At 54.8% G+C, this 26,718-nt stretch overlaps 1 protein-coding gene across 1 annotated transcript; it reads right to left on the bottom strand.

Annotated features, from left to right (window-relative positions):
* Positions 1-478: 478 nt before the first annotated feature.
* On the bottom strand, positions 479-17,296 carry LOC120673718. The gene is made up of 2 exons (XM_039954702.1): positions 14,938-17,296; positions 479-1,536 (listed from the first exon to the last, which is right to left on the bottom strand). Exons 1-2 carry the CDS (start codon positions 15,689-15,691, stop codon positions 791-793), a joined length of 1,500 nt encoding a protein of 499 aa, XP_039810636.1. The 5' UTR covers positions 15,692-17,296; the 3' UTR covers positions 479-790.
* Positions 17,297-26,718: the final 9,422 nt, after the last annotated feature.

The following is a 26,718-nucleotide window of genomic DNA, read 5'->3' as shown; positions in this document are numbered from 1 at the left end:
GGCTACGGGATGCACGAAGCTAATGGTTGTTGCTTGATTCCTTTTGGCACTCGTACATAGCGGCAAACCGGCGATTTCCAGTGTTCGATACTCTGTTCCAGTTTGTTGAGTTGGAGAAGAAAAGAAAAGGAATTTTTAGCTCCTAAATCCTGGCAATCATGTGCAGGCAAGCAATCACGGGTGCACGCAGCTTTGTTACTCTACCACACGCCAAGCTAGTGCCTGTTGTTTGTCCGGCGCCGAGTGTGTTTGTGTCGGGTAAGAGGCATATGCCATGTGCGAGATGGGATTTGCTGGAATTGCTGTCCGGGTTACCTCGCCCCACACGCCGTGGCATGCGATGATGCGTCGTCGTAAAAGGCTAAAGAATTTGCAGCGCGCGGGTGCGGCTGGACTTGTGTCGGTCGGGCCTGCTGGCCGGGGTACAGACGTACAGTACACTAGAGGGGGGTCGGATTGGAATCGGAGGAGGATGAGGTGATCTCACAACCAGACGGTGCTGGCAGCCGGCGGTCGAGCAGGACGATGTGTTATGGTTCTAGACCTCCAAATCAGAATAGCAAGAGTATTGATACAATTTGGAGAAGAATAAGAGAGAATCAAGACTAGAGATAGCACAGATTTAGGAGGAATAGCAAGAAACTACAGAGCAAGTTCTTGGACAGAGGAAGAGGATGATCGGTTGGTCTGTTGTTTGTTCGATGATTTCCCTTCGGTTCTCCTCTGCTTTTGTATGCCGGTCTCCACCGCCTCCATCTCCCGGCCCACTGGGCTCATCTGGCAGCCCAGTTCATGACATTCTCCTCCGATTGAAATGCGGCTTTCCCTCAAGCCGTTCCATGGATATTGGTGACTTGAGAACAGTTGCACCCTCTAAAGATGGTCGGAGCAAGATATTGGTCTGAAGATGGAGGACATTGATACTGTTGGCACCCATTTGTAGAACTTCAGAGCTTGCAAATTGAGGACTAGAACCATCAGAATTATTGTGCATCAGCCACACCTCTCTTTTGTGCATTAATGCTCGAGCAATCTTCTTGTTCTTTTTATTTGCATATGCAAAAATGTAGTCCCCTAAGATACTTTGAGTGTTGTAGCAGTTGTAGGACAACAAACATATACCCTTTAGCTGTATAATGCAAAAGATTGTTGTTTGCCGAACACCGAAAAAATTCACAAAGGGAGACCACTGCTGCAGTTCAACCAACAAATGTAAACCAGCTTGCCAAACAGCCAGGGCACACTTCATTGACTGAACCAAGGGTGGTACAACAAACACTTTGAAAGAGCTAGCCATAGCACCATTACGCCTGAATATATCCATCATGGAGACACACCAGTCAAACACACCAGCTGTGGTGTTATCAATCTCATGACAGCCATCCAAGTAACAATTGCAAGCATTTCTCAATTTCGTGTGGATTTGAGATGATGACCATAAGAACAGCAATTGCAGTGCATCACCAACGATAGAGTCTGTTTTTTGTAGTACCAAAGACAGTGATTGAGTGGACTTATGATAACTCTCAAGCAAATTGTCGTGGTGTGGCAAACCACAGCCGGGTGGCGGAAGGGCACCCGCCTAAGCCCAGAGGGTGAGTACTTGGGGGTTAGCTAGTCCTAGTTCGATCTCGCTCAAGAACACGATGAACACAGCAGGTTAAGAGTGGTTCGGGCCGCCGGAGCGTAATACCCTACGTCCACTGAGTGCTGTATTGCTTGAGTCTGGGTCCGCTTGGAGCTGAGTCCAGCGTGCGTTTGTGTGTGTTCTAGCCAGCCTGTTGTGTACAGCGAGCGCCTCCCTTTTATATCTCAAGGGAGGCGCGTACATGGCCGTTGGGTCCCCGACAGGTGGACCCAAACGATGTAGTATAAACAACGTACTATTCATACATTATGGCGTTACAGGCGGAGAAGATCTCGCGCTGGATTTCCTTCCTGCTCCTGGAATCCCCCGTTCAGCATGTCCAGGTGCTGTCTTGTCGAAACAGCGCCAGGTGTAGCTAGCTACGTCGCCAGCCACGTAGCTGAACGGGCCGCGTAGCTTGCGGCGTAGGCGGCATGATGGAAAAGTGCCGTGCCGTCGTATCCAATTAATGTGTGGACGGCTCTGCGCGGGTGCGGCGCAGGCGGCTACACTGTGTACCTTGGTAATACGAGGTCCACAGTGAAGCCTGACAAAGGCTGCCCCACGTGTCGCGGTGGCAGAGCACGCCTCAACCACCCGCATTGAATGCGGTGGGTGGGCGAGTCTTCCAGTGAAAGGCCCGCGCCCGCGCCCCCACCTGCGGGACACGTGGAGCCTCCGGACCTCCCCTGGCGGTATGCTGGCTCTATGCGCACGGGAGGTCCGGACAGGCGCGGGGAGGTCCCGGATCCCTATGGGGGGTCCGGGCCCCCGGCCGTTGGTTCGGAGCTTCCCCTCCTCTTGGGACACGTGGCGTCTCCTGACCCGCCCCAGAGCTGGGAACAGGTCCGGGGCCGTTGGCCTGGTGAGGTAGGAGCCTGGCCCGTGGGGCCCGGCAGCTCCGCCCCTTATGGCGATAGTCGCGGATGACTATGCGAGTCCTGCCTTGCTGCAGTAGAAGTGGGTATCCCTGCTACAGGGTACCGACAGTGGCCCCCGGGCCCACCTCGGGAGAGGTAACGAACCCGCAGGTGGGGCCACTACTGCGATTTGGCTTTGCATAACTTGAAGCCTCTTACTGCAGGAGTCTTGCTCTGCTTTGACTGTTTATCGGGTTTTTTGTTACCTCATCACATCGCAACGGCTTACTGACTCGTGGTCCCCACGCTCAGTGGTACCCCTAGTCATGTGTGCGACACTCGGCGTTGTTGCGGCTGGAGTAAACGGGGTATTTACCACCAGCGCAGTTCCCGAAGAGCCCGGTCACGCCAGCGCTTAATGCGCGCACGTCAGCTCAGCTTCCGCCTCGCTTCGCGCGCGGATGACGGTCCAGATCCCGCCCTTTCACACCTTTGTGGTTACCCGCCCTCCCTGACAGGTGGGCCTGGCCCCCTTTGTCATAGATTAGGCAGTTAACTCCAGGTGTGCGGGGTCGCTTGGGTTGCAGTGACGGTTCCGGGATGCGCTGGTTGGGTCAGGCTTTATAAAGGGAAGAACCGCATACCGCGGTTACTTTTCCGCATTCGCCTCCTTCCTTCCAACCTTTGCGCCCCTTTGCCTTCGACCTTCTCCCCCCTTGCTCATCTGCGTAGATTGTTCTACACCCCCACAGCGCAATGGCGTCCCTCGGCCACCCCCGTCGTTTCCAGACCGAGGAGGAGCTCAGCACGGTGCGCCGCTTGCTAGGGTGGAGCCCGCAGGAGACTGGCTGGGGGGTCCGAGCAGGCTCGGTTCCCCTCGGCAACCTCCGCGCGGGGAATTTGTGCTATTCACTTCGCACATTTCCACCGGCGTGGGGCTGCCGATCTCTTCGTTCCTGCTGTTGCTACTGGAAGACTTCGGCCTCCATCTTCAGCACCTCACACCCCACTCCCTCCTCCTGACGTCCATCTTCGTCCATCTATGCGAGATGTTCGTGGGAGTGCGGCCCCGCGTCATCCTCTTCCGCCATTTCTTCATACTGGTGAAGTCCGGGAGGGCGAAGGATGAGGTGGGGGCGTATTACTTTCAGACAAGGAGCGACCTGCCGATGCCTTAGATTCACGGCCTTACTGGCGGGAAGTGGGAGGAGTGGCGCAGGGATTGGGTGATCGCCACCACCGAAGCCAACGAGCGCCTCACCTTGCCGACCGAGGGACCCGCCTCCGACCATGGATCCTGGAGGGCCAAGCCGTCCCTGCAGCCGGATTTCGACTCTGTGCTGGGCAAGATCAGGTCGCTGGCGGAGAGCGGCCTCACCTCGCTGCACGTGCTCGGAGATTTCTTGAAGCGCCGGATCGCCCCCCTGAAGCAGCGGCCACGCCCTGCTTGGAGCTTCACCGGCCTCAACGACTGCAGCAGGACCCACCGCGGAGAGGGGAGCGACCTGACCTAGGAAGCCCTGGAGGTCCTGGTGCGGGCGGTGACGGGGGAAGCCTTCATCCCGGAGCAAATGATCCTTCCCCAGGGCGTCATCCCCCTCTGCGAGGACTCGCGCTTGAGGACCGCGGTGTTGGCCACCCTGCCGACTCTTGACGACGGCGGGCTGGCCGCACGCCAGACCGGAGGCGACCCGAACCGTGGGATCCGAATCCCTGGTGTGTCCGGGGATCAAGCCGTGCCGGATGTCGCGGGGTCTGGCCCCACCGCCAAGGGCAAGCAGGCCGTGGCTGGAAGCGCCGCTACTAGCGGTCCCAGCCAGGCCCGGAGCAGTTCCGGCGGATCGCCGGGAGATGCGGGCCAGCGCAGGTTGCAGCGGGGCGATGGGACCCTAGTTGGGGAGCCCGCCGCGAAACGCCAGAGGTCCGCCGAGGACGCGGGGTCAGGGCAGCTCCCGGGCCCCCGGCCATCGCGGGACCTCCGGGGTGGACGCGCCGCCACCATCACCGCCAAGAGACACCTTCCCCCGGCAGCAACAGCAACAGCGGCAGCCACGGGAGCAACAACATCAGCAGCAGCCACAGGAGCAGCAGCAGCAGCAGCAGAAGAAGTCGTCGGGCCTCCGCGGATGCTGGAGACCCCTTGTCTCAGGGTTAGTGCTATTCTGGCCACATCCCTTATTCTCGGTGCTCCGCTTTGTGCTGAAGGCTCCTTCTGTTTGTTTTGCAAGGGCTCCTCGTCCAAGCGGTTCTTCCGCTACCGCTGGTCCGTCAGCAGGGGTCCAGGCGACAGGGGCCTCGGCGACGACGGCGGGTACGACGGCGGGTATGGAGAGCGCAGGTGCGGCGGCTTCCGTGAGCCCAGTGGCGCCCGATGCGGCCGAGGCGGATGCGCCAGTGTCAGGCGCGTCCGAATCCGATGCGGCGGCGGCTGATGCGCCAGTGTCGGGCGCGGCCGCATCTGACGCGGCGACGGCTGATGCGCCAGTGTCGGGCACAGCCGCATCCGACGCGGCGGCTGCTGAGGCGCCGGTGTCGAGCGCGGCCGCATCCGATGAGGTGGTGGGTGCGCCAGTGCCAGATGCGCCAGTGCTGGGCGCAGATGCACCCGACGCGGTGGCCCTCGAGACCCCGGCTACGACGACGATTGTGCCGACACCAGATTCGGCAGCAGTGAGCTCGACGGCGGCAGGTGCTGCGACGGCGAGCACAACGGCAACCGAGGTCCTGATGCCTCCGTCGGAAGCTCCCACCTCCAGTTCCAACCCTGTAGCAGAGGAGGAGCTGGAGGTGGTCCTTGGTAGGCAGCTCCTGCGGGGCCCCCCGGAGGAGGAAGCAACTCCCCTCCCCCAGGTGCTGGTCCAGGTCCGGCAGTCGATAGTGGAGGCAACCTCCTCTGCCGAGGCGGCCTTCCGGCAGGAGTGGGCTGCCCTAGAGAGCGAACGCCAGCGCCTCTCCGACTGGCACACCTGCCTGGAAGCGCACACGAAGGCTGAAGCTTCCCATGCTGCAGAAGCCCGGTCCAAGCTCAAAGCCGACCAAGAGGCCTACCGAGCCAACCTTCGGAAGGTGTTCGACCGGGAGCTTGCAGTATCAAGCCGGGAAAAAGCCCTGGCGTAGTGGGAGGAGACTTTTACCTTGGAGGTGGTCAGCTTCACAGCTCAACGGTCCGATCTTGAGACTCGGCTCGCTGCCCAGCGGTCCGAGCTTGAGACCCGCAGCCAGGGTCTTGAGATCCGCAAGCAGGAGCTGGACGAGCTCTCTGGGACCCTTGCTGGATGGCGGAAGCAGCTGGAGGAGAGAGCTAGCAAGCTGGCTATTGCCGAGTCGGAGCTGGAGGACGATAGGAAGTCCCTTCACATGCGGGAATCCCTCACCGCCAGCATGGAAAAACAGCTTGAGCGCCAGCGCGACTACCTCAAGAAGCGGAAGGAGTCGGCGGAGAAGAGGAAGGCAGAGCTCGAGGAGAGGCTCTGCGAGGTGGAAACAGCTAAGGCAGCTCTGGACAGCTGGGTCCAGGAGGTGGTCCAGGAGGCGGTCCGGAAGCTGCAGGAGGAGCAGCGCGTGGGGGCCCAGCGGATCGTCAACTGGGCGGGCGAAGCGAGCTTGGCGCTGGTGCCATTTGGAATGAGCCCAATCCAAGTGGCAGAGGCGCCAGCTTCGATTGCTGACGCCCTTCCAGTGCTGAGGTCTGCTTCGGATAGGCTCCGGCGCCTGGAGCCGGTCCTTGCTGGCCAGCTTGAAGCCGAGGGCTGCGAGCTGATCCGGATGGTGGCGGAGCACATCTTGACCTGCCTTCGGAGCCACGACTCGGCCATCTCGCTAGCCCCCGTGCTCGATGGTCCTGTGGCGGAGACGGAGGCCTCTGCACGAGAGGGCGTGCAGGACGTCGTCGACTTCGTCGCCGCCTACTTCAAGCAGGAGCCCGTCGATCCCTGAGCTGGACAGTGTACTTTTGCTTTGCTTTTTGTGTTATGTAACAAAACATTGTACTTGTTGAAACTTAATATAAGAAAATTTCAACTTAGCTGTTTGTCAATTGTTCTAGTTTGCGGTACGCAGCACCCCGGCGCCCTGGCCCCCTGGCAGATAGGTTCAGTTGTTGGACCTATCGGTCACCCGAGCCGTAGAAGACACTTCGGACCCCCGCAAGAGGTTGGGCAAGCGTCCTTGGGCATAGGTGTAGCATAGATTGCAAGCCGCGTGAGCATCTTATTCCCTGTGTAGCAGAAAGAACTACAGAGAGGAAAATCAATCTCACTTATATGGTAGTAATGATACTGCAACTTAGCTGTTTGACGCATGCATAATCGATCCGTGATGTCTGGGTCAAAGCGAATGCTTCGGGCCCCCTGGGAGATAGACTCAGTTGTTTTGAGCCTGTCTACCACCGAGACTGGACCTTGATCTTGCATGAAACCTTTGAAGCGGACGCCGGGACCCCCTGGTAGGTAGGCTCAATGGTTTGAGGCTAGGTACCACCTGCCAAGGCTTAACCTGTGTACCACTTCAAAGTTATAGCTTAGTTGCAGGCCCGCGGAACCTATTCTGGGCCGTCCCCCAGGCTAGTACGAGGTCCGGAGCTCCAGAGGCACAGGTCCAGGTAATCCAGTGTTTGTTACAGAGTGGTGGAGTGTGTAGGCTTAGGGTGCGGAACCAGGCTAAGGCGCTACACAGGGCTCCGGACCACTCCAGGAAACAACACGACTCTTCCGAACCTGGCTCCGACGCTCCAGACCCTTCCTAGCAGTGGTTGAGGTCACTTTGTCGTACTCGATCCTTTGAGATATGGAGCTGGACATGCCGTGTAGGACTTAGGAAGCCAACTCTTGAGCTAGAACGAGGTCCGGGCCCCTAATTACCCGGCTCCGGGTACTAGAGCACTCGTTACAGGGTGGTGGAGTGTGTAGGCTTTGGGTACGGAACCGGCTAAGCGGCTACACAGGACTCCAGACCACCCCAGGAAACAAGCACCCCCTCTCCAGAGCGGGTCCCTAGGGGTCCGGACCCCTCTCCCAGCTGCAAGAGGGTACATATCTGTACGGCCGTCCAGCAACTCAATACAGATCTTAGTTGTAGCGATAAGAGCGGAAATTCGCGCGGGGGTTAGAAAGGTAAAAACTCAAGAGTCGAAATGCGAAATAAAATTTTGACACAAAGACAGAATTGGGGCAAATCTTTCCTTTGCAACCTGATATACATGGCTTGCGCGATGAATGCCAGAGGCCGGGTTTATGAGGGCGGACCTCTACCGCTCTGGGCCGCGCGTTGATGCTAGCCACTGGTGCGATGGATGCCAGAGGTCGGGTTTACGGGGGCGGACCCCAACCGCTCTGGGCCGCACACTAATTCTATCTTATTACAAAGGAAAAATTCATTTCCCTGCTCTGCCTAAGTGTAAAACTTACGCAGATGCTCTATGTTCCATGGGTTGGGCAGCGGCACTCCATCTTTTGTGTTAAGGCGAACGCACCCGGGCTGGCATACCTCTGTAACCTTGAAGGGCCCCTCCCAGCTGGGGGGAGAGTTTGTGGAGCCCTGCTCGGTTCAGGATCCGTCTCAGGACGAGGTCGCCAGCCCGGAGTTCCCTACTGTGCACGAACCGTTGATGATAGCGCCGGAGCGCCTGGTTGTAGCGTGCATTTCGAATAGCTGCTCGCCATCTTCGTTCATCAACGAAGTCCACATCGTCACGCTGCAGCTGTTCCTGCATGGACTCGTCAAAAGCCTGGACCCATGGTGAGCCCAGGTAAATTTTTGGGGGAAGGCATGCTTCAGCCCCGTAGACCAGGAAGAATGGAGTCTCCCCGGTGGCTCGGCTGGGAGTAGTTCGGTTGCCCCATAGTACGCACGGAAGCTCATCAACCCATTTGGCACCATGCTTTTTCAAGCAGTTGTAGGTGCGGGTCTTGAGTCCCCTGAGGATCTCTGCATTCGCTCTCTCAACTTGTCCATTGCTGCGGGGATGTGCCACGGACGCAAAGCATAGCTGGATGCCGATGTCCTCGCAGTACTCCTGGAAGAGTCTGCTTTTGAATTGGGTCCCTTTGTCCGCGATGATGCGGTTTGGGACGCCAAATCTGCACACAATGGACTTGAGGAATGCTACTGCTGACTTTTTGGTGATGTTCACCACAGGGGTAACCTCCGGTCACTTTGTGAACTTGTCGATGGCGACGTAGAGGAACCGGTACCCGCCGATGGCCCGGGGGAATGGCCCCAGGATATCCACACCCCACACGGCAAATGGCCATGAGGGCGAAATCATTTGCAGAGCTTGAGCCGGTGTGTGTATTTGCTTTGCATGGAACTGGCATGCTTTGCAGGACTTTACCAACTCAGCCGCATCCTGGAGTGCTGTCGGCCAGAAGAAGCCATGCCGAAAGGCCTTGCCAACAAGCGTGCAAGATGAGAAATGATTCCCACACTCGCCTCCATGGATCTCCGCGAGTAGCTCGCGGCCCTCTTCCTGGGAAATGCACCGCATGAGGATACCATTGGCGCCATGGCGGTAGAGACCCCCTTCTACCACCACGTAGCGTTTAGCCAATCATACTATGCACTCCGCGGACACATCATCATCAGGGAGGATATTGTCTTTCAGGTAGTTCCGGATCTCGGAGATCCATGCATCGGGAGCTCCCTGAGCAGGTGGGAGTGGCTCCGCGAGGTCTCCAGGATCCTCGACAGAGCTCACAACCCAGGGCAGGCACCACAGGTGGAATGCCGCCGGGACCGCTAGCTTCGAGGTGCTAGCCTGATCCTCTTCACCCAGTTCGGCAGGCTGGGCGGTAGGTCTCAGCAACCGTCTTTCGAAGACTCCCTCAGGCACGGATGCCCAGGTAGATGCTCTCGCAGAGAGATCATCTGCTGTTGAGTTGAGTTCGCGAGGAACATGTTGCAGTTCCAGGGCATCGAAGTCCTTCTCGAGCTTCCTGACGTGGATGAGGTATGCCGCGAGCTGGGGATTGTTGCAGCTGCAATCCCCTCGGACCTGCTTGATGATTAGCTGAGAGTCCCCCTTCACCAGAAGCTGCCGGACCCCCAGAGACAGGGCTTGTGTCAGGCCAAAGATCAGAGCTTCGTACTCCGCCATGTTGTTAGTGGCCTTGAACTCAAGGTGCACCATGTACTTCAGCTGATCTCCGTTTGGGTCGATGAGGACCACACCAGCTCCGGCCCACTTCTTGCGGACGGACCCGTCGAAGAAGAGTGTCCAGTGGGGCTCGGTGAAGACTGGTGTCCTGATTTCCGGCTCCGTGGGTTCGGCGTTGAAGTCCGGGCCCCCAGAATTGCTTAGGGAATGAGTCCATTCCGCTATGAAGTCAGCCAAGATTTGGCTCTTGACTGCATGGCGAGGCTGGAAGTCCAGTTGGAACTCAGCCAACTCTGTTGCCCACTTGGCGATATTGCCCGTGGCGTTGGAGTTATGCAGGATCGCTCTTAGCGGGTAAGAGGTCACTACGATAACTCGGTGTACCTGAAAGTAGTGGAGCAGTTTCCTCGACGCAATAAGTATTGCATAGATAAGCTTATGCGTCTCAAGATACTTGGCCTTTGCCTTGTGGAGGACTTCGCTGACGTAGTAGACTGGCTTTTGGATGGTCCGGACCCTGGTGACCGGGTTCGGCTCGCCCTTATCCACCACGTCAGGTCCTTGGGCCCCCAGCGGTTCTGGGTTCCCACTGGGATGAGGCTCCTCCGGACCCCCTTGTCCGGGGTCCGGACCTTCAGGCAGAGGTGAGACTGACGGGCCCCCGTGTCCGGGGTCCGGCTCACCATCCTTGGCCGGGGAGACCCAGGTGTCCCCCTGGCGAGCTTACTCCATCCTTTCGGCGACCAGCACCATGCTGACCGCTTCTGCGGATGCAGCAAGATACAAAAACAATGTCTCACCGGGCTCTGGAGCCACCAATACTGGCAGTGAGGTGAGATGCTGCTTCAGCTCCTGGAAGGCTAGCTCAGCCTCTTCGGTCCAAGAGAATGGACCGGACCTTCTCAATAGCTTGAAGAAGGGGAGGGCCCTCTCAGCCAGCCTCGATATGAAGCGGCTAAGAGCAGCGAGAGATCCAGTAAGTTTCTGGACGTCCTTGATGCGACCGGGGGCCTCATCGCTTCGATCGCCTTGATCTTGGCTGGGTTTGCCTCAATGCCTCGATGTGAGATCAGGAAACCCAGCAGCTTCCCTGCCGAGACGCCGAAGATGCACTTCTTGGGATTCAGCTTCGTGCGCGTGGCGCACAGCCGGTCGAAGACGAGGGACAGGTCCTCCACTAGGGTTGTCCCTACCTTGGTCTTGACCACAATGTCATCAACATACACCTCAACAATATCTATAATTAGATTACAAAAGGTTTTGTTCATAGCTCGTACAAACGTGGGTAAGGCATTCCTCAGACCATACGGCATAACAATGTAGCAATAAAGCCCATCTACTGTTACAAAAGCATTATGCTTCCTATCCTCTCTAGACATCTGAATCTGGTGGAAACCAGAGTATGCATCTAGGAAAGACAAAAGGTCACACCCGGAGGTGGAGTCCACGATCTGATCGATACGTGGAAGAGGATAGGGGTCTCTAGGACATGCCTTGTTGAGGCTGGTGTAGTAGATGCACATCCGGAGCTTCCCGTTGGCCTTTGGGACAACGACCGGATTAGCCAACCACTCGGCGTGGTGGACCTCCTCGATGATGCCAGCGTGTAGCAGCTTGCGGACTTCTTCGCGGATGAAGTTCTGCCGCTCCACGGACTGTTTCCGAGGCTTCTGGCGCACCGGCGTGGCGTCGGGGTAGATCCTCAGATTGTGCTCGATCACTTCCCTGGGGATCCCGGGCATCTGTGACGGTTCCCAGGCGAACACGTCCACATTTGCTCAGAGGAAAGTGATGAGCGCGTCTTCATATTTCTCCTCCAGGTTCCCCGCGATGCGGGTGGTCCTGGTGGAGTCCGCCCCGATCTGCACCGCCTTCACGGGAATATCGTCCGGATCAGACGGCTGAACCCTGGGAGCCTTTGCAGGCACCCTGGGTTGCGAGGTGGATGGGTCCTCCTCGGAACGCACAGCCTCTGCCGCCAGAGCATGCAGTCTCTCAACTGCAGCAACGGCAGCGGTGCGGTCACCCCGCACGGTGAGGACACCGGCAGGGGAAGGCATCTTCAGGACCAAATACCCATAATGGGCAATGGCCATGAAGCGGTAGAGAGCCGGCCGGCCAATGATGGCATTGAACGGGAGGTTTACCTCTGCAACATCGAACTGAACGCTCTCTGTGCGGAAGTTCTCCTCGGTCCCGAACGTGACTGGCAGTGTGATGCTCCCCAGAGGGAACACCGGATGTGGGCCCACTCCGGAGAATGGGCAAGAGGGAGTCAGCTTGGACTCCGGGATCTGCAGCTGCTTGAACGCTGCATAGCAGATGACGTTGAGGCCAGCCCCACCGTCGATCAGCACGTGATAGAGCTTCACATTGGATATGACAGGGGCGGTGACTAGAGGCAGTACACCAGCCCCGGCCATGTTCTCCGGGTAGTCAGATGGCCCGAAGGAGATGGTTGTGTTCATCCACCTTTGGTGCGGCGCCGCCTTTGGGACCCCCGGCTTCACCGAAAGGACCTCTCGGCGAAGGGTCTTCACATCCCGCCGGGAGACAAGCTCCCAGCTTCCGCCGTACATTACGTACAGCTTCTTGCGGCGGTCGTCGTTGTCGGAGTCGGAGTCATCGTGGTACATGCCCTTCAGCTCCCGGGCGGGGGATTGGTACCCCAGCTCCTTTTCCCCGGCAGCGGTCCCGCTGTCGGAAGCCTTCTCCTTGCCAGGTCGCTGGCAAGGAGGGGGCGAGCCGTCCCTGGAGGACAGCTCACGCCGCCCACTGACCCGCTTCGCGAGCTTCTGGATCTCGCGGCAGTCAGCGGCACTGTGGCGAGCGGTGGGATGCACTGGGCATGAACCTCCGCTGCCAGCTTGCGGGCGAGGGCGTTTTCCATGAGCATTCTGGCCCCCAGCCGCTGCTGCAGCAGCTGGTGCCGCTGCTGCAACGGCCGGACCGTCAGGTTGCGGCTCCCCCCGACTCCGGTTCTTGTTCTTCTTCTTTTTTGCCACCGCCCTGAGCGGTAGCACCGGAGCCACCAGCTTTGGCGTCTCCGTCTTGGGGGGCTGAGTGCCATGCGCGGCCCTCAGCGGCCCTGGCACACTTGTCTGCCAGGGAGAAAAGCGTGGTAATGTTTTCCACCTCGTGCGTCGCCAGCTTCTCGAGCATCTTTTCATCACGTACCCCCTGACGGAAAGCAGTGATAATAGATGCGTCAGAGATACGAGGAATAGTACCCCGTACCTTGGTGAAGCGCGAGATGAATGCCCGGAGCATCTCCCCAGGTTTCTGCCTCACGGCGTGGAGGTGAGCCTCCACACCATGCTGCTGGTATGCACTAGCGAAGTTCGCTGTGAACCTCGCACAGAGCTCCTCCCAGGACCGAATCGTCCCAGGAGTGAGGTTCATGAGCAAAGTCCGGGCTGGCCCAGACAAGGCTACATGAAAGTAGCTCGCCATGACGGCGTCGTTACCACCAGCTGCTGTGATGGCGGTAACATACACCTGCAGGAATACCGACGGGTTAGTGGTACCGTCGTACTTCTCCGGCAGGTGTGGGCGAAACTTGGACGGCCATGCCACCGTGCGGAGGTGCTCCGCTAGCGCAGCGCAGCCCACCCCAGCCACCGGAGCGCCCACCTGTATTTGGGCGTTCACCGGAGGCTTGGGTGCTGCCACATCCAAGTCGGCATTGAGGTTGCGGCCCTCAATGTTGAGACGACGCACTCGCGCCCTCTCTACGGAGATGCGGGCGTCCTCACCCGCACGCCTACGGTTGAGCTCCGCCCGCAGGTCTTCTGTTCGTGCACCCCTCACTGTGGGGGAGCGCACGGATGCCGACGCACCACCCTGGCACCGGTGGTAGGGTACCACCACATTGCCAGGAGGAGGTCGTTGCCCAGTCTTTGCAGAACTGGGGGAGGCCTGAGCCAGATGGAGGAGACGGTCAACGTCATCCCGCCACTGCCTCAGGGCATCTGGCGAGGCTGCAGCAGCCGGAGGGTTGCGAAGCAACTCCCTAGCCTCCGCCAGCGCTCCGCCGCTCGCAGCCTGTGAGGGGGCCCTTGATGGGCGCCCTGACTCTTGCCGGCGAGCAGCGCGCGCCGCCGCCGACGGTGGCTGCTCCACTGGCACGGTTACCCCTGGAGCAGGAAGGCGAGAGGCGTGTGGCGCGGACGATGCCACACCCTCTGTCATCTCCACGTCGTCCACACGAACCATAGAGACGAGGAAGAGATGAACTGCGACCAGCTAAAATTCCCCTACCTGGCCCGCCAAATGTCGTGGTGTGGCAAACCACAGCCGGGTGGCGGAAGGGCACCCGCCTAAGCCCAGAGGGTGAGTACTCGGGGGTTAGCTAGTCCTAGTTCGATCTCGCTCAAGAACACGATGAACACAGTAGGTTAAGAGTGGTTCGGGCCGCCGGAGCGTAATACCCTACGTCCACTGAGTGCTGTATTGCTTGAGTCTGGGTCCGCTTGGAGCTGAGTCCAGCGTGCGTTTGTGTGTGTTCTAGCCAGCCAGTTGTGTACAGCGAGCGCCTCCCTTTTATATCTCAAGAGAGATGCGTACATGGCCGTTGGGTCCCCGACAGGTGGGCCCAAATGATGTAGTATAAACAACATACTATTCATACATTATGGCGTTACATGCGGAGAAGATCTCGCGCTGGATTTCCTTCCTGCTCCTGGAATCCCCCGTTCAGCATGTCCAGGCGCTGTCTTGTCGAAACGGCGCCAGGTGTAGCTAGCGGCGTCGCCTGCCACGTAGCTGAACGGGCCGCGTAGCTTGCGGCGTAGACGGCATGATGGAAAAGTGCCGTGCCGTCGTATCCAATTAATGTGTGGACGGCTCTGCGCGGATGCGGCGCAGGCGGCTACACTGTGTACCTTGGTAATACGCGGTCCACAGTGAAGCCTGACAAAGGCTGCCCCGCGTGCCACGGTGGCAGAGCACGCCTCAACCACCCTCATTGAATGCGGTGGGTGGGTGAGTCTCCCAGTGAAAGGCCCGCGCCCGCGCCCCCACCTGCGGGACACGTGGAGCCTCCGGACCCCCCTGGCGGTATGCTGACTCTATGTGCACGGGAGGTCCGGACAGGCGCGGGGAGGTCCCGGATCCCTATGGGGGGTCCAGGCCCTCGGCCGTTGGTTCGGAGCTTCCCCTCCTCTTGGGACACGTGGCGTCTCTGGACCCGCCCCAGAGCTGGGAACAGGTCCGGGGCCGTTGGCCTGGTGAGGTAGGAGCCTGGCCCGTGGGGCCCGGCAGCTCCGCCCCTTATGGCGATAGTCGTGGATGACTATGCGAGTCCTGTCTTGCTGCAGTAGAAGTGAGTATCCCTGCTACAGAGTACCGACACAAATCAATGCAATGTGTCCAGCAATTATTATTGAGCTGACAATGGAGGCACCTCATATTGCACTCACTCTCTGAACAATAACAGACCATTGATTGCAATTTTTCCAGCCGCACGGGAGGTGGCCATGGTGGTCTTTGCTGCACCAGAGCCCAGCCACAACTGAATGGCGACCAGAACAACTCCATAGGACAGATGTTAACTTGAGGCCAAAATATCTCAACTCTAGAATCACCCATGCTACGTAAAGAGATCCATGTAGTAGCAAGTTCAGAAAATTGCTGCAGACCATAGCAAGAAATTGCTCTTACCCTTAGAAGTGTTTCCTCTGAATTTCTCCATAACTGATGGGCACCTCGTTCCCCTGATGGCAGCTTGTCAAGCATCAAATAATTTTCTTGCACTCTAAATTTTTCAGGACTGAAACCATTTCTTTCCCATTGAGATAGTGGCTCGAACCCTTGATATAAAAGACACACACCATCTGTGTAGCTAAGCCAAAGAAGCTCTCTGAGTCCACCATTTAGTAATTTCATCTTGCACTTTCTGACTGAACAGCAAAACACAATTGAAAGTAACCTTCCCATTTGCACAGGTGGTGGCCATGGTGGCCTTTTCTGCACCCCATCCGAACCACAGCGGAATGGCAACCAGAAAATAAAGCATAGCCAGATTGATTTAGAAAGCAAAGTGTTGCTATCCTGCCATGGGGAAGGCCAAGGAATTGCTGGATTCGGCTCCATCATTCTATTAAGCATCATGCAGTCCTCAAAAACATCGGTGGCAACTTCAACCGGAACAACAACAATCAAGTGAAGATGGTAGCAGCCGGTGAGGTACCTGATTAGCTTCCTCTCGAGAGTGCAAGCCTTGCGAACACCAAGTGGGCAGACAACTGAGCACAAAGCAGAGGTGGTGCTGCGGTTGTGACATTGCGCCGAACATGTTGTGGGCGAGACATCGGGGACCTCATCTCCTGCACCCAGAGTGCCATGGGCAAGCGGTCGGTGATGATAGACTTGATGTACTGGCCTGTGAGGGTGCCGTTCATGCCACTGAGTGCAACGGGGAGCAGATCAAAGACGAACTCGCGCTCGATGTCGACGGCGTCGACGACGATCTCGTGGGCGCGGACCTCGACCAGCTTGCATTGGTCGGTGGCCGCGGCATCGCCAGCGGTGCCCGAGAGGACGGAGCTGAAGGCGGCATCGGGCATGGGCACGAGGATGACGCGAAGGCGAAGCGGCCTGGAGGCAGCGTCCCTGTTGTAGGGCGACTGGTGCGCCATGGGGACGTCCTTTGTCGAAGGAGGGCTGCGCGCTGACCCACTCCTGGAGCCCGCTCCAACGCCGGTGGAGCGCGTCCGCTTCCTCGTCCATGGGCGGCGGCGGCCAGGTGTACTGTAGCGCGCGCACGCGCTTGAGGACGTGTGCAGACGCGGTGCTCCCTCCTGGCCGTCTTGGCGATCTTCTTCGTCGTGGCGAGGAACGGCGGCATCGGAAACCGAAATGAGATGGCGACCGCGGTGGTGGGTGGAATCGATGCGGTCGTTGGCACGTATGGTACGGGCATCACGGTGGTGGAGCGCGCCGATGAAGGGGTCGTGGCCGGTGTCGAGGCGAAGGACTTCGGCGAAGTAGTCGTGGACGCGGCCGAGGACGCTGCCGGCGTGGGCGGCGCAGCTGTAGACGTGGCCGAGGGTGCTGCAGGCGTGCGCGACGCAGCTGATGTCGTGGCCATCGTCATCGGGGCGGATGTCATCGAAGCTGTCGGCGAGGGCGAGTTGGTGGCCAGCGCAGCAAGCGCAGTTGGGGATGCCCGCAAAGATGGTAAAGCTGAGGACGCCGACGACCCTGTTGCAGAAGCGTCAAGCGCCGCGGGCGAAGGCGGGGGCGCCAGCGACGAGGTCGATGAAGGAGCCCGTGCCGCGGTCGCGGACCTGCGGTCGCAGGAGCGCTACTCATCCGCGCCAGCGCCTCCTCCATCCTCCGTAACATCCTCCATCCTCCGTAACATTCGATCCATTCGCTTGGAAAGGGCATCGATGGCGGCTGACTCAGAGTCCGTGGTGGTGGAAGGCGTGGAAGCCATGGCGCTCGATCCGGTGGAGAGGAAGGTGGGATTGGGGAAAAAATGGGTAGAGAAGAACAAGGCTCTGATTACCAATTGTTATGGTTCTAGACCTCCAAATCATAATAGCAAGAGTATTGATACAATTTGGGGAAGAATCAGAGAGAATCAAGACTAGAGATAGCAGAGATTTGGGAGGAATAGCAAGAAACTACAGAGCAAGTTCTTGGACAGAGGAAGAGGATGATCGGTTGGTCTGTTGTTTGTTCGATGATTTCCCTTCGGTGTGTGCCGGTCTCCACCGCCTCCATCTCCCGGCCCACTGGGCTCATCTGGCAGCCCAGTTCATGACACGATGTCGTACCTCTCTGCCCTCGTCTCGTTCCTCGCTGCGCGGCGGCCGCCGGCGCCGGGCGCAGGCTCCGTTGCCAGACCGCCGTCAGTGGGTGCAGTGCGGGCGCACAAATCCTGGCCCGGACCGGATGTCCGCGGAGCAGGGCGGAGCCATAACTCACGCCGGGTGCAAGTCGCACAGCTCGGATCGAGTCGCAACGCACGAGCCACATGTGCCATGTGAGCCAGCCAGCCAGCCAGCCAGAGCCCCAGCCAGAGGTAGAAGTACTATCATGGTGGTCTCTGTTCCAGGGACTCTGACATTGGCTCTGTTTGGTTCCATTCTAGATTTCCTAGAATGGATATTCTAGCCTCCGCATGAAGAACCAAATGAAGTCTATTTGCAAAACCTCTTCAGAGATGGTATAACTTTTCACGATGAATCTAATGACGGTAATTAATCCTCAAATTACGCGGTCAAAGACCTCATTAGAATCTTCAGGGTTCCTAGCGCAGGGTTCTGAAGTTAGTTTTGTAAACTGATTTTGTTTGACACTGTAATTACTGGTCAAAGTGTTACTATTCCCTTAAAAGAATCAAACCAAACAAGGCCATTAATTACGTAGCGCGTGCTGACACGGGCAAGGACAGGATACGGCAGAAAAGCACAGTGCATGCATCCATGTGCGTATGATAGACTCCGATACCGAGTCCTGAGAATTCCGAGCGCAGGACACGAGAGACGCCAGGGCCTGGATCGCTCCTCCGCGCGGGCGACCCAGGTGCCCTGAAACCCTAGCGCCGCTCCCACCCCACTCTCCTCCCTCCTCACCTCGTCGCCGCCGAGGAGGGCCGCCGGAAGCCCGCGCACGCTCCCAAGGATGGCGGCGGCGAGGATTTCACCTGGTGGACCGAGGGTGGCCGGCGCGGAGGGGGTGCCCGGCGGTCTTGGCGCTCGGGGAGAAGGATGGCCGCGAGGAGGGCCGGCGCGGCCGCGTGGAGGAGGCAGAGAGGCGGCCGGGCGCGAGCGCGGTGGCCGTGGAGGCCGCGGCGGTGAAGGCCATCGACGGCCGGGAGGAAGGATGAGGGCCGCGGCCGGCGCGGAGGGGGCGCCGCCGCGGTCAGGCATGGCGGGACACGGCGGGACTACGGACGGAGCACCTGGGTGGTGGTGGAGATTGGCGTGCGTCGGCGGTCTCCTCCTAGTTGCGGCGACGGCGGGACCTGGTGGCGCGGCGGCGGCGTTGCGTGGCGGCGCCGTCGGTTCGCCGGCGAGGGTCTTGGATCTGCGCGCTCCGGCCGTGCTGTGGCTGTGCACGCGGTGGTGGTGAGGCGGACGGCGGTTGGCGGCTCTCTGCGGCTCGTCGGCGGTAGAGATGGAGGTGGCGAGGGGAGGCTGTTGTGCCGTCCCTGTGGTGCTCCTCTCCCTCCTCTTCTCGTCTCCGGCGGGCCTTGGTGGTGCGGCGGGTACTGGTGGCGCCGCTAGGGTTTGCTGGGGGGCCGGCTGCTGGTGGCGGCGGCGCGACTGGTTGCTGGTGGCGGTGGCGCAGTGGCGGGGTGCTTGCTGGTTTAGGCTCCGCCATGGTGGCGGGGCCAGGATGGCCTGTGCTGCGTTCTGTGGCACCGTGGTGGTGCTACTGCACCTTGCCGGGTCACACCTCTCCGGTGATGCACCTTGGTCGTCTCGTCCATCGGCTGGCTACCGCGGGGCAGGTCGCTCTCTTCGTGCAGCAGGTTGGGGCTGCTCCGGACGAAAGCCTTGGTGACGGCGCCCTCCGGCATCATTCTCCCCGTTGGGGGCACCACTAGGAGCCACTCTACCTGTTGCATGAGAGGTCTCTGGGTGAAAATCCTATCCACCTTTGGACGAGCGTCGGCGGCGCCTTTGGCGTCGCGTCCTCCTTGGAGGCGACGTCTCTTGAGACCGAGTTTGGCTTGCAGTGGTCGCTGTGTCGCCAATGCGGGGGGAGATGGCTTTGGGTGAGTGTGGCCCGTTGGGTGGTGGTGGTTCGTCCGTGGTTGTGTTGGGAGATGCTGAGGGCTCATAGTTGTTGTTGGCTTTGGGTCGACGTTTGTGGTGCGGTGGTAATCCTGATGGTGGCATAACTTTTCTTGGAGCCACGGCGGCAGAACAAGTCTTGGCGAAGCAGTGTCCAGCGGCGGATATCGCTTCAAGGTGGTTTGCTTCTATATTGTGAGGAGGTGGTTGCGGCGAGGCCCCCACAAGTGTGAGGTTTCTGAGGGTCAAGACTTCGCTTTTGCTGCACGTTGGTGGCTGGGAGATCGACGACTATGGATGTGTGGCTTGAGGTTGGCAGAGCTATGGTGGAGGAGTTGTGGGGCACTGCTACGGCTAGCAGCGGGCTACACCAGTGATGGTGTGGAACATCGTTTCGACGGCGTTTGTTTTGGTGGTGTCTTGTTGGTTCCTCTTCCAGGGTGTAGTAGTGTGGCGTCGTGTTGAGTTTTTGCTCGGTTTTTCTTAATTAACTGAGGATTGTATGGTTTGGTCTCGTTTCTCTTAATATGAGACATCTTCTTCTTATATGATGCGGTAGTGCTCCTGAGTTTAATTTCAAAAAAAATACCGAGTCCTGACCGACCGAGGAATAGATTTCCTCCGCCACGGCCGGCATCCATTGAGAGCCACGGCATGGCGCTTCCGTCCTACCGAACTCACCGTACCCTACCCTGCTAACTCGTTGCCCTGCTGGATTTCTTTGGAGCCTCGTCCAGGAACACCCACGTGTACGTTTCCGGCCGGCGGACCCGACGCGTGCGAGTTCAGGTTTGCTGGAGGTTTTGGCAGTGGAGGTTCCCGATGCAGAGGCCATGCGGCACGCGAGATACGTACAAGATCTCCAGCGCGCGCTTCAGTTTTGAGTAGTTCACAGCTAAAAAGTTGCTGTTCATGGTTTATCCTGCGCTGCCATTACGCCATTTCTTCCACTTCAAAAATTATGTTGTGCTTTTAGTACTCGTATTCTTGTTCTTTCTAGTGTCACTACGCTCCTCCAACTGCCTTAATAACATTTTTTAGATAAAGGAATATTGAATAATATCCTAGCCTTTATATCAAAAGATATATCCGGCCTTAATAACATGAAGAATTAAAGACTCATGCTTGGGCTGTTCGTGAACATGTTTGGTATGCTTGTATTAGAAATGATCTGGCTGGAATTGGATTTTTGCACGTAACACCCCCTGGTGTTACTTACAATCATTAACCCATGATCATGTCATAATCATGCTCGGTCATGATTGTTAGCCATACGTTTATGAACATAAATAAATGACAATAAGTGATTATATAAGCCTTTTTTAATATAGCTCATATCTAAGAGAAATACTAATTAAAGAAATCTTATGGAATGCTTGAGCAAAATTTCAAATTAAATACGAATAAAAAGGTTTAATCATGAAAACATGATAAGTATTATGCCAAATTCATGTTACCCTTGTCAAATAATAATCATTTGACAAGTGGAACAGGTTTTCTTATAGAAACAAGTTCAATAAATCAAGTTTAATTAGTATTTTAATGCTAAGAAAAATAGCAAAATAAGGAAAATATGTGAAATTGATGGAAATATAGCAGGGATGTCAAACAACTTAGATTGTGTGGTCGAACAACTTTCAAAACGTAACATCATCAAAAATAAAGTATGATATGTTGAACTCGAGAGGAACCTGGTGCACCTCTGTTGGGAGCAAGGAGAGTAGGAGCCATGCCTTGACTTTTATAGAGGGGAGTTAAGCCTGGTTTGTCCAAACCACAAACCAGGGGTTCGGCCCACCCTCTCTTCACTGCTCCTTGGCCCACCTTTCAATGCTGAAGCGATACGATCCATGCAAAGGTCAGGAAACTTGAAAGGTTGCGTAAATTGGCCAGTATATAATATAGTCTGCCACCCATGATCCCATTTTGTTTTTCAATAAAGCACAAAGAACCATATACATTTATTCATAAGATTCCAAGAATTTGAAGTCTCAAGATTCTGCCTGTAAAGTTTTTGTGAATAAGTCTTAATTTATTTTATTTAAGGAATCGGAAGCAAATGTAAGAGTTGGGAAAATTCAAATATGTTGAGGTAAGCACAATTCTGAAAGAAAAATGAGAATTTCACTTCAACAAGTAAATTAGTAAAATAAGCTTATGGGAATTTTAAGACTAGATTCAAACCATCTGGATTCAAAATGCATTCCCAAAGAGAAAGAGCACGTCCAAACACCCAATAATTATCATCTACAATCGAGCAGGGGAACTGTGTAGTTTTGTAAGTGCATGTATATTCGCCAGATTCTATTTTAGGTAGGTAGATCACCAGAAGTGGTTTCAAGATCACAAGCTCGACTCGACTCTAACTCCCAACTACTAACCTACTCTAGAAATGAGAGAAGAGAGCCCCTTTTTGGTGTGTGTTATTAGCGAGGATGGGATGCCTATTTATAGTAGTTCAAGGTCGGTTCAGAGATCGGTACTGTAGATGTCCGCTACCCTTGCTTGGCTTAGACTTCACGTGAAAGGGGGTCACCAGAGGCTGCCAGGTGGGGCCGGGCGGCCTCCCCTAGGCCGGCCGGCCTGGGGGTGCTGCCATCTAGTCACCGCCTTCGAGTGGACGCTTCTAATCCCTCCTGGTTGTCAGTTCCGTTGGTGCTTGGTCCAAAAAACGGTTTCCTAGGCTGGGCGGCCCAGGAGAGGCCGGGCGGCCTGCCTCCGGAGCCTGTTGGCCCTCCGTTTCACTGACATTGTAAATCAACGCTCCACATTACTCCAGGGATGGGTCTCACCGACGTTTGCTTCTCTTTTTTTCAACGCCGGGCAAAGCCCTGATTTCATTACTAGAAGCAACGAAATTAACAGAGTTCGGTAGCACGGTCAAATAGCGCATAGTACCGTAATACAAGTTCAGCTAAAGGAACTACCAGAAAAAAACAAGGTATCTAGAAGACCCAGCAACAGAAACGAAGGGCTGGCACCCAGCAGTAAGACGAGAGGACCTAAAGGGAACTCCTAGCAAAAGAAGAAGAGCATCCTCCAGCTAGTGGAAGACGTTTACTTATCTGGGCACCGACTTGTGGGTCCTTTTAGTTGATGCCCATGCCTTCCGAGTCAACTGACTGAATCTGGGACCAATCTCTAGTTTAGGGGGGCATTGTGAACATGCCACATTGCTCCTGTAACATGGATGCACCCATGTATGTTGAGGTGTCAGGCTGACCGGCACGGTCGAGGCTGGGCGGCCTGGATTTTCTCTGTTTTCGTCCATTTTTGGGTTGTGATCTCTTGCAAGCACAAATCATCCAAAAACATGTGGAACTAATTATAATTAAATAAAATATGCATGGAACATAGTGCAAAAGTTTATTTTATCCCCGAGAAGTTGACGGTCAGAATGTGAAAATAATGGCCGTCAACACCCCCTAAGCTTAAACTTTTGTTCGTCCACGAGTAAAGCTTAACACTGAGGCTCGGTGGATCAGGAGTTGCATCAATGTGTACCCCCTGCAGGTACACTGCGCACAACATATTACTCTACCCGTATGTACGTCGAGTAAGTTGGCTCATACCTATATGCTCTAGTTGATGGGGCTTATTTGTATTTCATCCCTTGTCTTGAGCGGTTGGAGGACTGAATCACCAGAATATTTTCCTATTTTCCTATTCAGGTTCATTCTCGGAATATTTGCAAATTTTGCACAATTAGAATTAAGGTTCCCCGAAGGTACTCTCAATCGTTCAAGGTGTATGATTCTCACCATGGTCAAAATTTGACCAACTTCGTACTTCTCGAAGGCTGATTTGTGGAGTTTTGGGTAGGAAGAGTGTAGCATACCTTGATTACCTATATTGCTGAGCCGAAGAGTGGTTCGCGAGAGGTACGCTCTTGGTCAAATTCCAATCTTATGGAATTTCAAATGTTCAGGGGAGAGAGAGGAAATGGACTCACACTTAACAATATTTTGGGTCATTTTATTTGAACTCTTTTGCTAAGGATCATGGGTTTCTTCTTCTTCTTCTTGATCATCCACCAAGCTAAGTTAAGTTTCCTCACTTGGTCCACCAAGCTAACACTTGATCATCCAACAAGCATAGAGTTAGTTCACAGGGTTTTTTTCACAGAAACCTTACTTGGGTGATCTATGAGCACTTTTGAGAGTGTCAATCAACCAATGTTGCATCCCTCTTGATAGTATGGCATACCTGTACTCAAAATCAAATGTAAATTACTAATTAAACACTTTAGCTTTGCCATACTTTGACAACCTTGGGATTTCAACATTGCATCTTCTTTTCTTAGGCAAATCCATACTTGAGCTAGTGACTTAGCACTCCTATCTCATTTGCAAATTTGTCCTTGGAACCTTAATTCACTCCATAAAATATTTGATGTATTGCATTGCTTCTCCCAATAAGGCTTAGACATGGTTCTTAAAACACCCCATGGACATTAGCCACTTCACCTTAGCAACTCGCACATGGTAAGTCGTCGCTCTACCAAAGCTTGCTTAGTCTCTCGTACTAGTCATCTCGGTTGGTTTCTTTACCACTTGCTTTTACCTCATTGAATTAAGCTTTGCACATCAACAATGAATTCCACTAATCATTCTCATATCTTCATATCTTTGTCTTTGTGTTGTAATTATGAATCTTTGATCCTTTAGATAACGAACTCTTCATTATGCCAAGCCATAATTTGAAACCATCATTGATCAATGTATGAACACTTGTTTCTATTTTTCTTCATAATATGCTTGACTTTAAACAATATTTGCTTTTGTTTGATTCTTCATCACATGAGCCAATAACAATAATTAATTCAAAAATGAATCCTTGCTCATGACAACTTTAACAAAATCATTTGTCCTTTAATCATGTTGTCATTTAATTCACCAAAACCCATTAGGGGCCTAGATGCACTTTCACCAAGCCGCACACCGCCCGCGCTCACGCTAGGAGGTCAGGCGCCATGGCATCCTCGTATCCACCACAACCCCACCGCCGCCACCGCTTGATGCAGGATGTCCTCAACAATGACATCTACTAGGAGGTGTTGCTACACCTTCCCGCAGACTAGCCGGAGCTGCTGCTCTGATTTGCAGCGGAATTCTAGGGTTGGCGCTGCATGATCACTGAGGCCAATTTCCTCCACTTCTTTCACGCGTTCCACCACAACCTGTGCCCATGCTTGGCTATGCCTTCAACTTCACGAACATTAGGAGGGAAGTGTGCGCCGCCTTCGGACCCACGACCCCCGCATCCATCACCCGTGTGTGTGGTACATGCCTAGTGGAGGCCGCAACCTCTGCACCCCTGACAGCCACTACAGACGAGTTCTGTTCAAGAAGTTCACCTATCAGAAGAGGCCATGGGATAACAAGCCCTCCCTGGTGGTATGGGATGCCGTCATCGGTGAGCACCAGAAGGCACGACTACCCAAGGCATTTTTGGGCAACAACTAGAGCGCCTTCACCCTCTGCGACACTACGGGTTGCGACCATCTTGACTATGGTGGTGGGTCCTACAGCATCATATTCATCGATACAATGACCTTCAACATCACACGAGTTCGTCCACGCCTCCATCACCGGTGCCTAGACTTCCATAGCACTGCTTCACACGCTTGCCTAGGAGCGCCCCCACGATGCCATCTCCAACAAGGCTACCACCGTGGTTGGTAGCTGCATCTATTGCAGAACACGGGGAACTGGTATCATCCGCTACCAGCTCGATGGGCTGGCGGCCGAGCGTGTGTCATTCATCGTGCACCCACAATTTGACCCATATAGGGTTCAAGGCACGGTGCTCATCCCGGCAGCAAGTGGCAGGCTCTATTTGCTGTATTTCGAGTCTGAGGCGACAGGAACATTCGATTGCGGGAGATGGTTGTTGGTTCCAATGGAGCCCCGCAGTGGATCCGACGGGCGTGGTTCAACCTCCTAGTGCCCAGCACCCAAATGGTGGGCTTCGTGGAGACTATTGAAACTTATTTACTATTTAACCTACATTTTCTATCATGTACTTTCCAATGGTATATGTTTATCATCAATGGTGGAATGAAATTTTATGAAAGTAGAGTTGCTGTTGAGAAATTGGTGCGCTTAACTTTGACACTGACTTCCATAAAGCGGTACCAAAGTAGTATGATACCACTTCTTCTACGGACCCTATACCCACATTACACCAAGAAGACCTTCACCTAGACACCAATATGGTAGACCAAATCTATATAGTGACTCAACTCTTTATTCACCGTAACTTAGTACAACACAAAACCCTTGCACTCTTTATGTGACTACCCACCATGACACTACTATACTATATGGCAACCCAGCTATCTCCTACTTGAGGCCTCTTATGCCCTGGTATGGCAATAGGGGAAGGGAACACCTAAATTATAGGTGCTCATGGGTGTTGTGGTGTTATCATGTGGCAATTTTTGCACTCTTCTTTACAAAATATCTATCTCTAGAATTTTTCTCATCCTTATCTAACTATGTAAAATATCATATTCTTGAGAATTATTATCTCGCCATGAAGCATGGCAACTCCTCTCTCTTGAAATTTTCAAATTATTCTTGAACCTTCTCATGTATGCATTGTTATCTTCAACACACCCCCTCAATGCATACTTGTCTTCGACAACCAGATTGTTGCTTGTCACTTCGCTTGAATATTTTGCACTCTGCCGTTTCGAACCTTATTCTTCTCTTGTCCAAGTGACATGATCTAATCTCCCTTTGGTTTGTACTCCTCAACCTTTAGTTGGAGCTACTGTATAGATTTGATGCAACTATGCATCTCCTTTTTCTTCTTAGCTCGTCTAGTTGTTTGCCTTCTAAATGCCTCCTTGTATGAAGGAAAAATATCCCGAACTTATCTAGTTGTTGGGCCGACCGGTTAGACCGGTCTGAACCTGTACAGTCCGAGTCGAGTTAGATCTGTAATCTATGTAGCACGGATACGGATACGCGGATATGGCAATTTCCTAAAAAACCCGATACGCGGATATATTTTACTATTTTTAAATAAATAAATAATGGCACATATTAAATTTGTGAAAGTAGTAAATTATCTTGCAATAGCAATTACCAGCCAATACAAGTGCAGGACATCAAATTCGCAAATCACAAGTGCAGACTAGTAAAATACTAGTGGAGTTGACCATAAATCCATAACATAGCAGCAGGTCTCAAATTCTCAACAATAAAAGTGCCAATACTTAACTACTTAAGTTCTATTAAGCATAGCAGCAGCCAGCAGGCCTCAAATTTTCAAACATAACAGTCTTAGGAAATTAATAAAAGCAAAAGGCAATAAGGCATTCAGATTCAGGCTTGCAAGTTGCAATTCAGGATCGCATCAGGTTCCTATTCCTCATTT

The sequence above is a fragment of the Panicum virgatum genome, chromosome 5N (genome assembly GCF_016808335.1).
Source record: "Panicum virgatum strain AP13 chromosome 5N, P.virgatum_v5, whole genome shotgun sequence".
Classification (NCBI taxonomy): Eukaryota; Viridiplantae; Streptophyta; class Magnoliopsida; order Poales; family Poaceae; genus Panicum; species Panicum virgatum.
This window is presented reverse-complemented; position numbering and strand designations above follow the sequence as displayed.

What these genes read in the sequence shown, in the direction of transcription:
- LOC120673718 (XM_039954702.1), bottom strand. Translation starts at nt 15,691, where the DNA reads ATGATGCTTAATAGAATGATGGAGCCGAATCCAGCAATTCCTTGGCCT. An exon ending in TTGCTGGACACATTGCATTG is followed by an intron (nt 1,537 to 14,937) that starts ATTTGTGTCGGT and finishes CACACCACGACA; the next exon opens with ATTTGCTTGAGAGTTATCAT.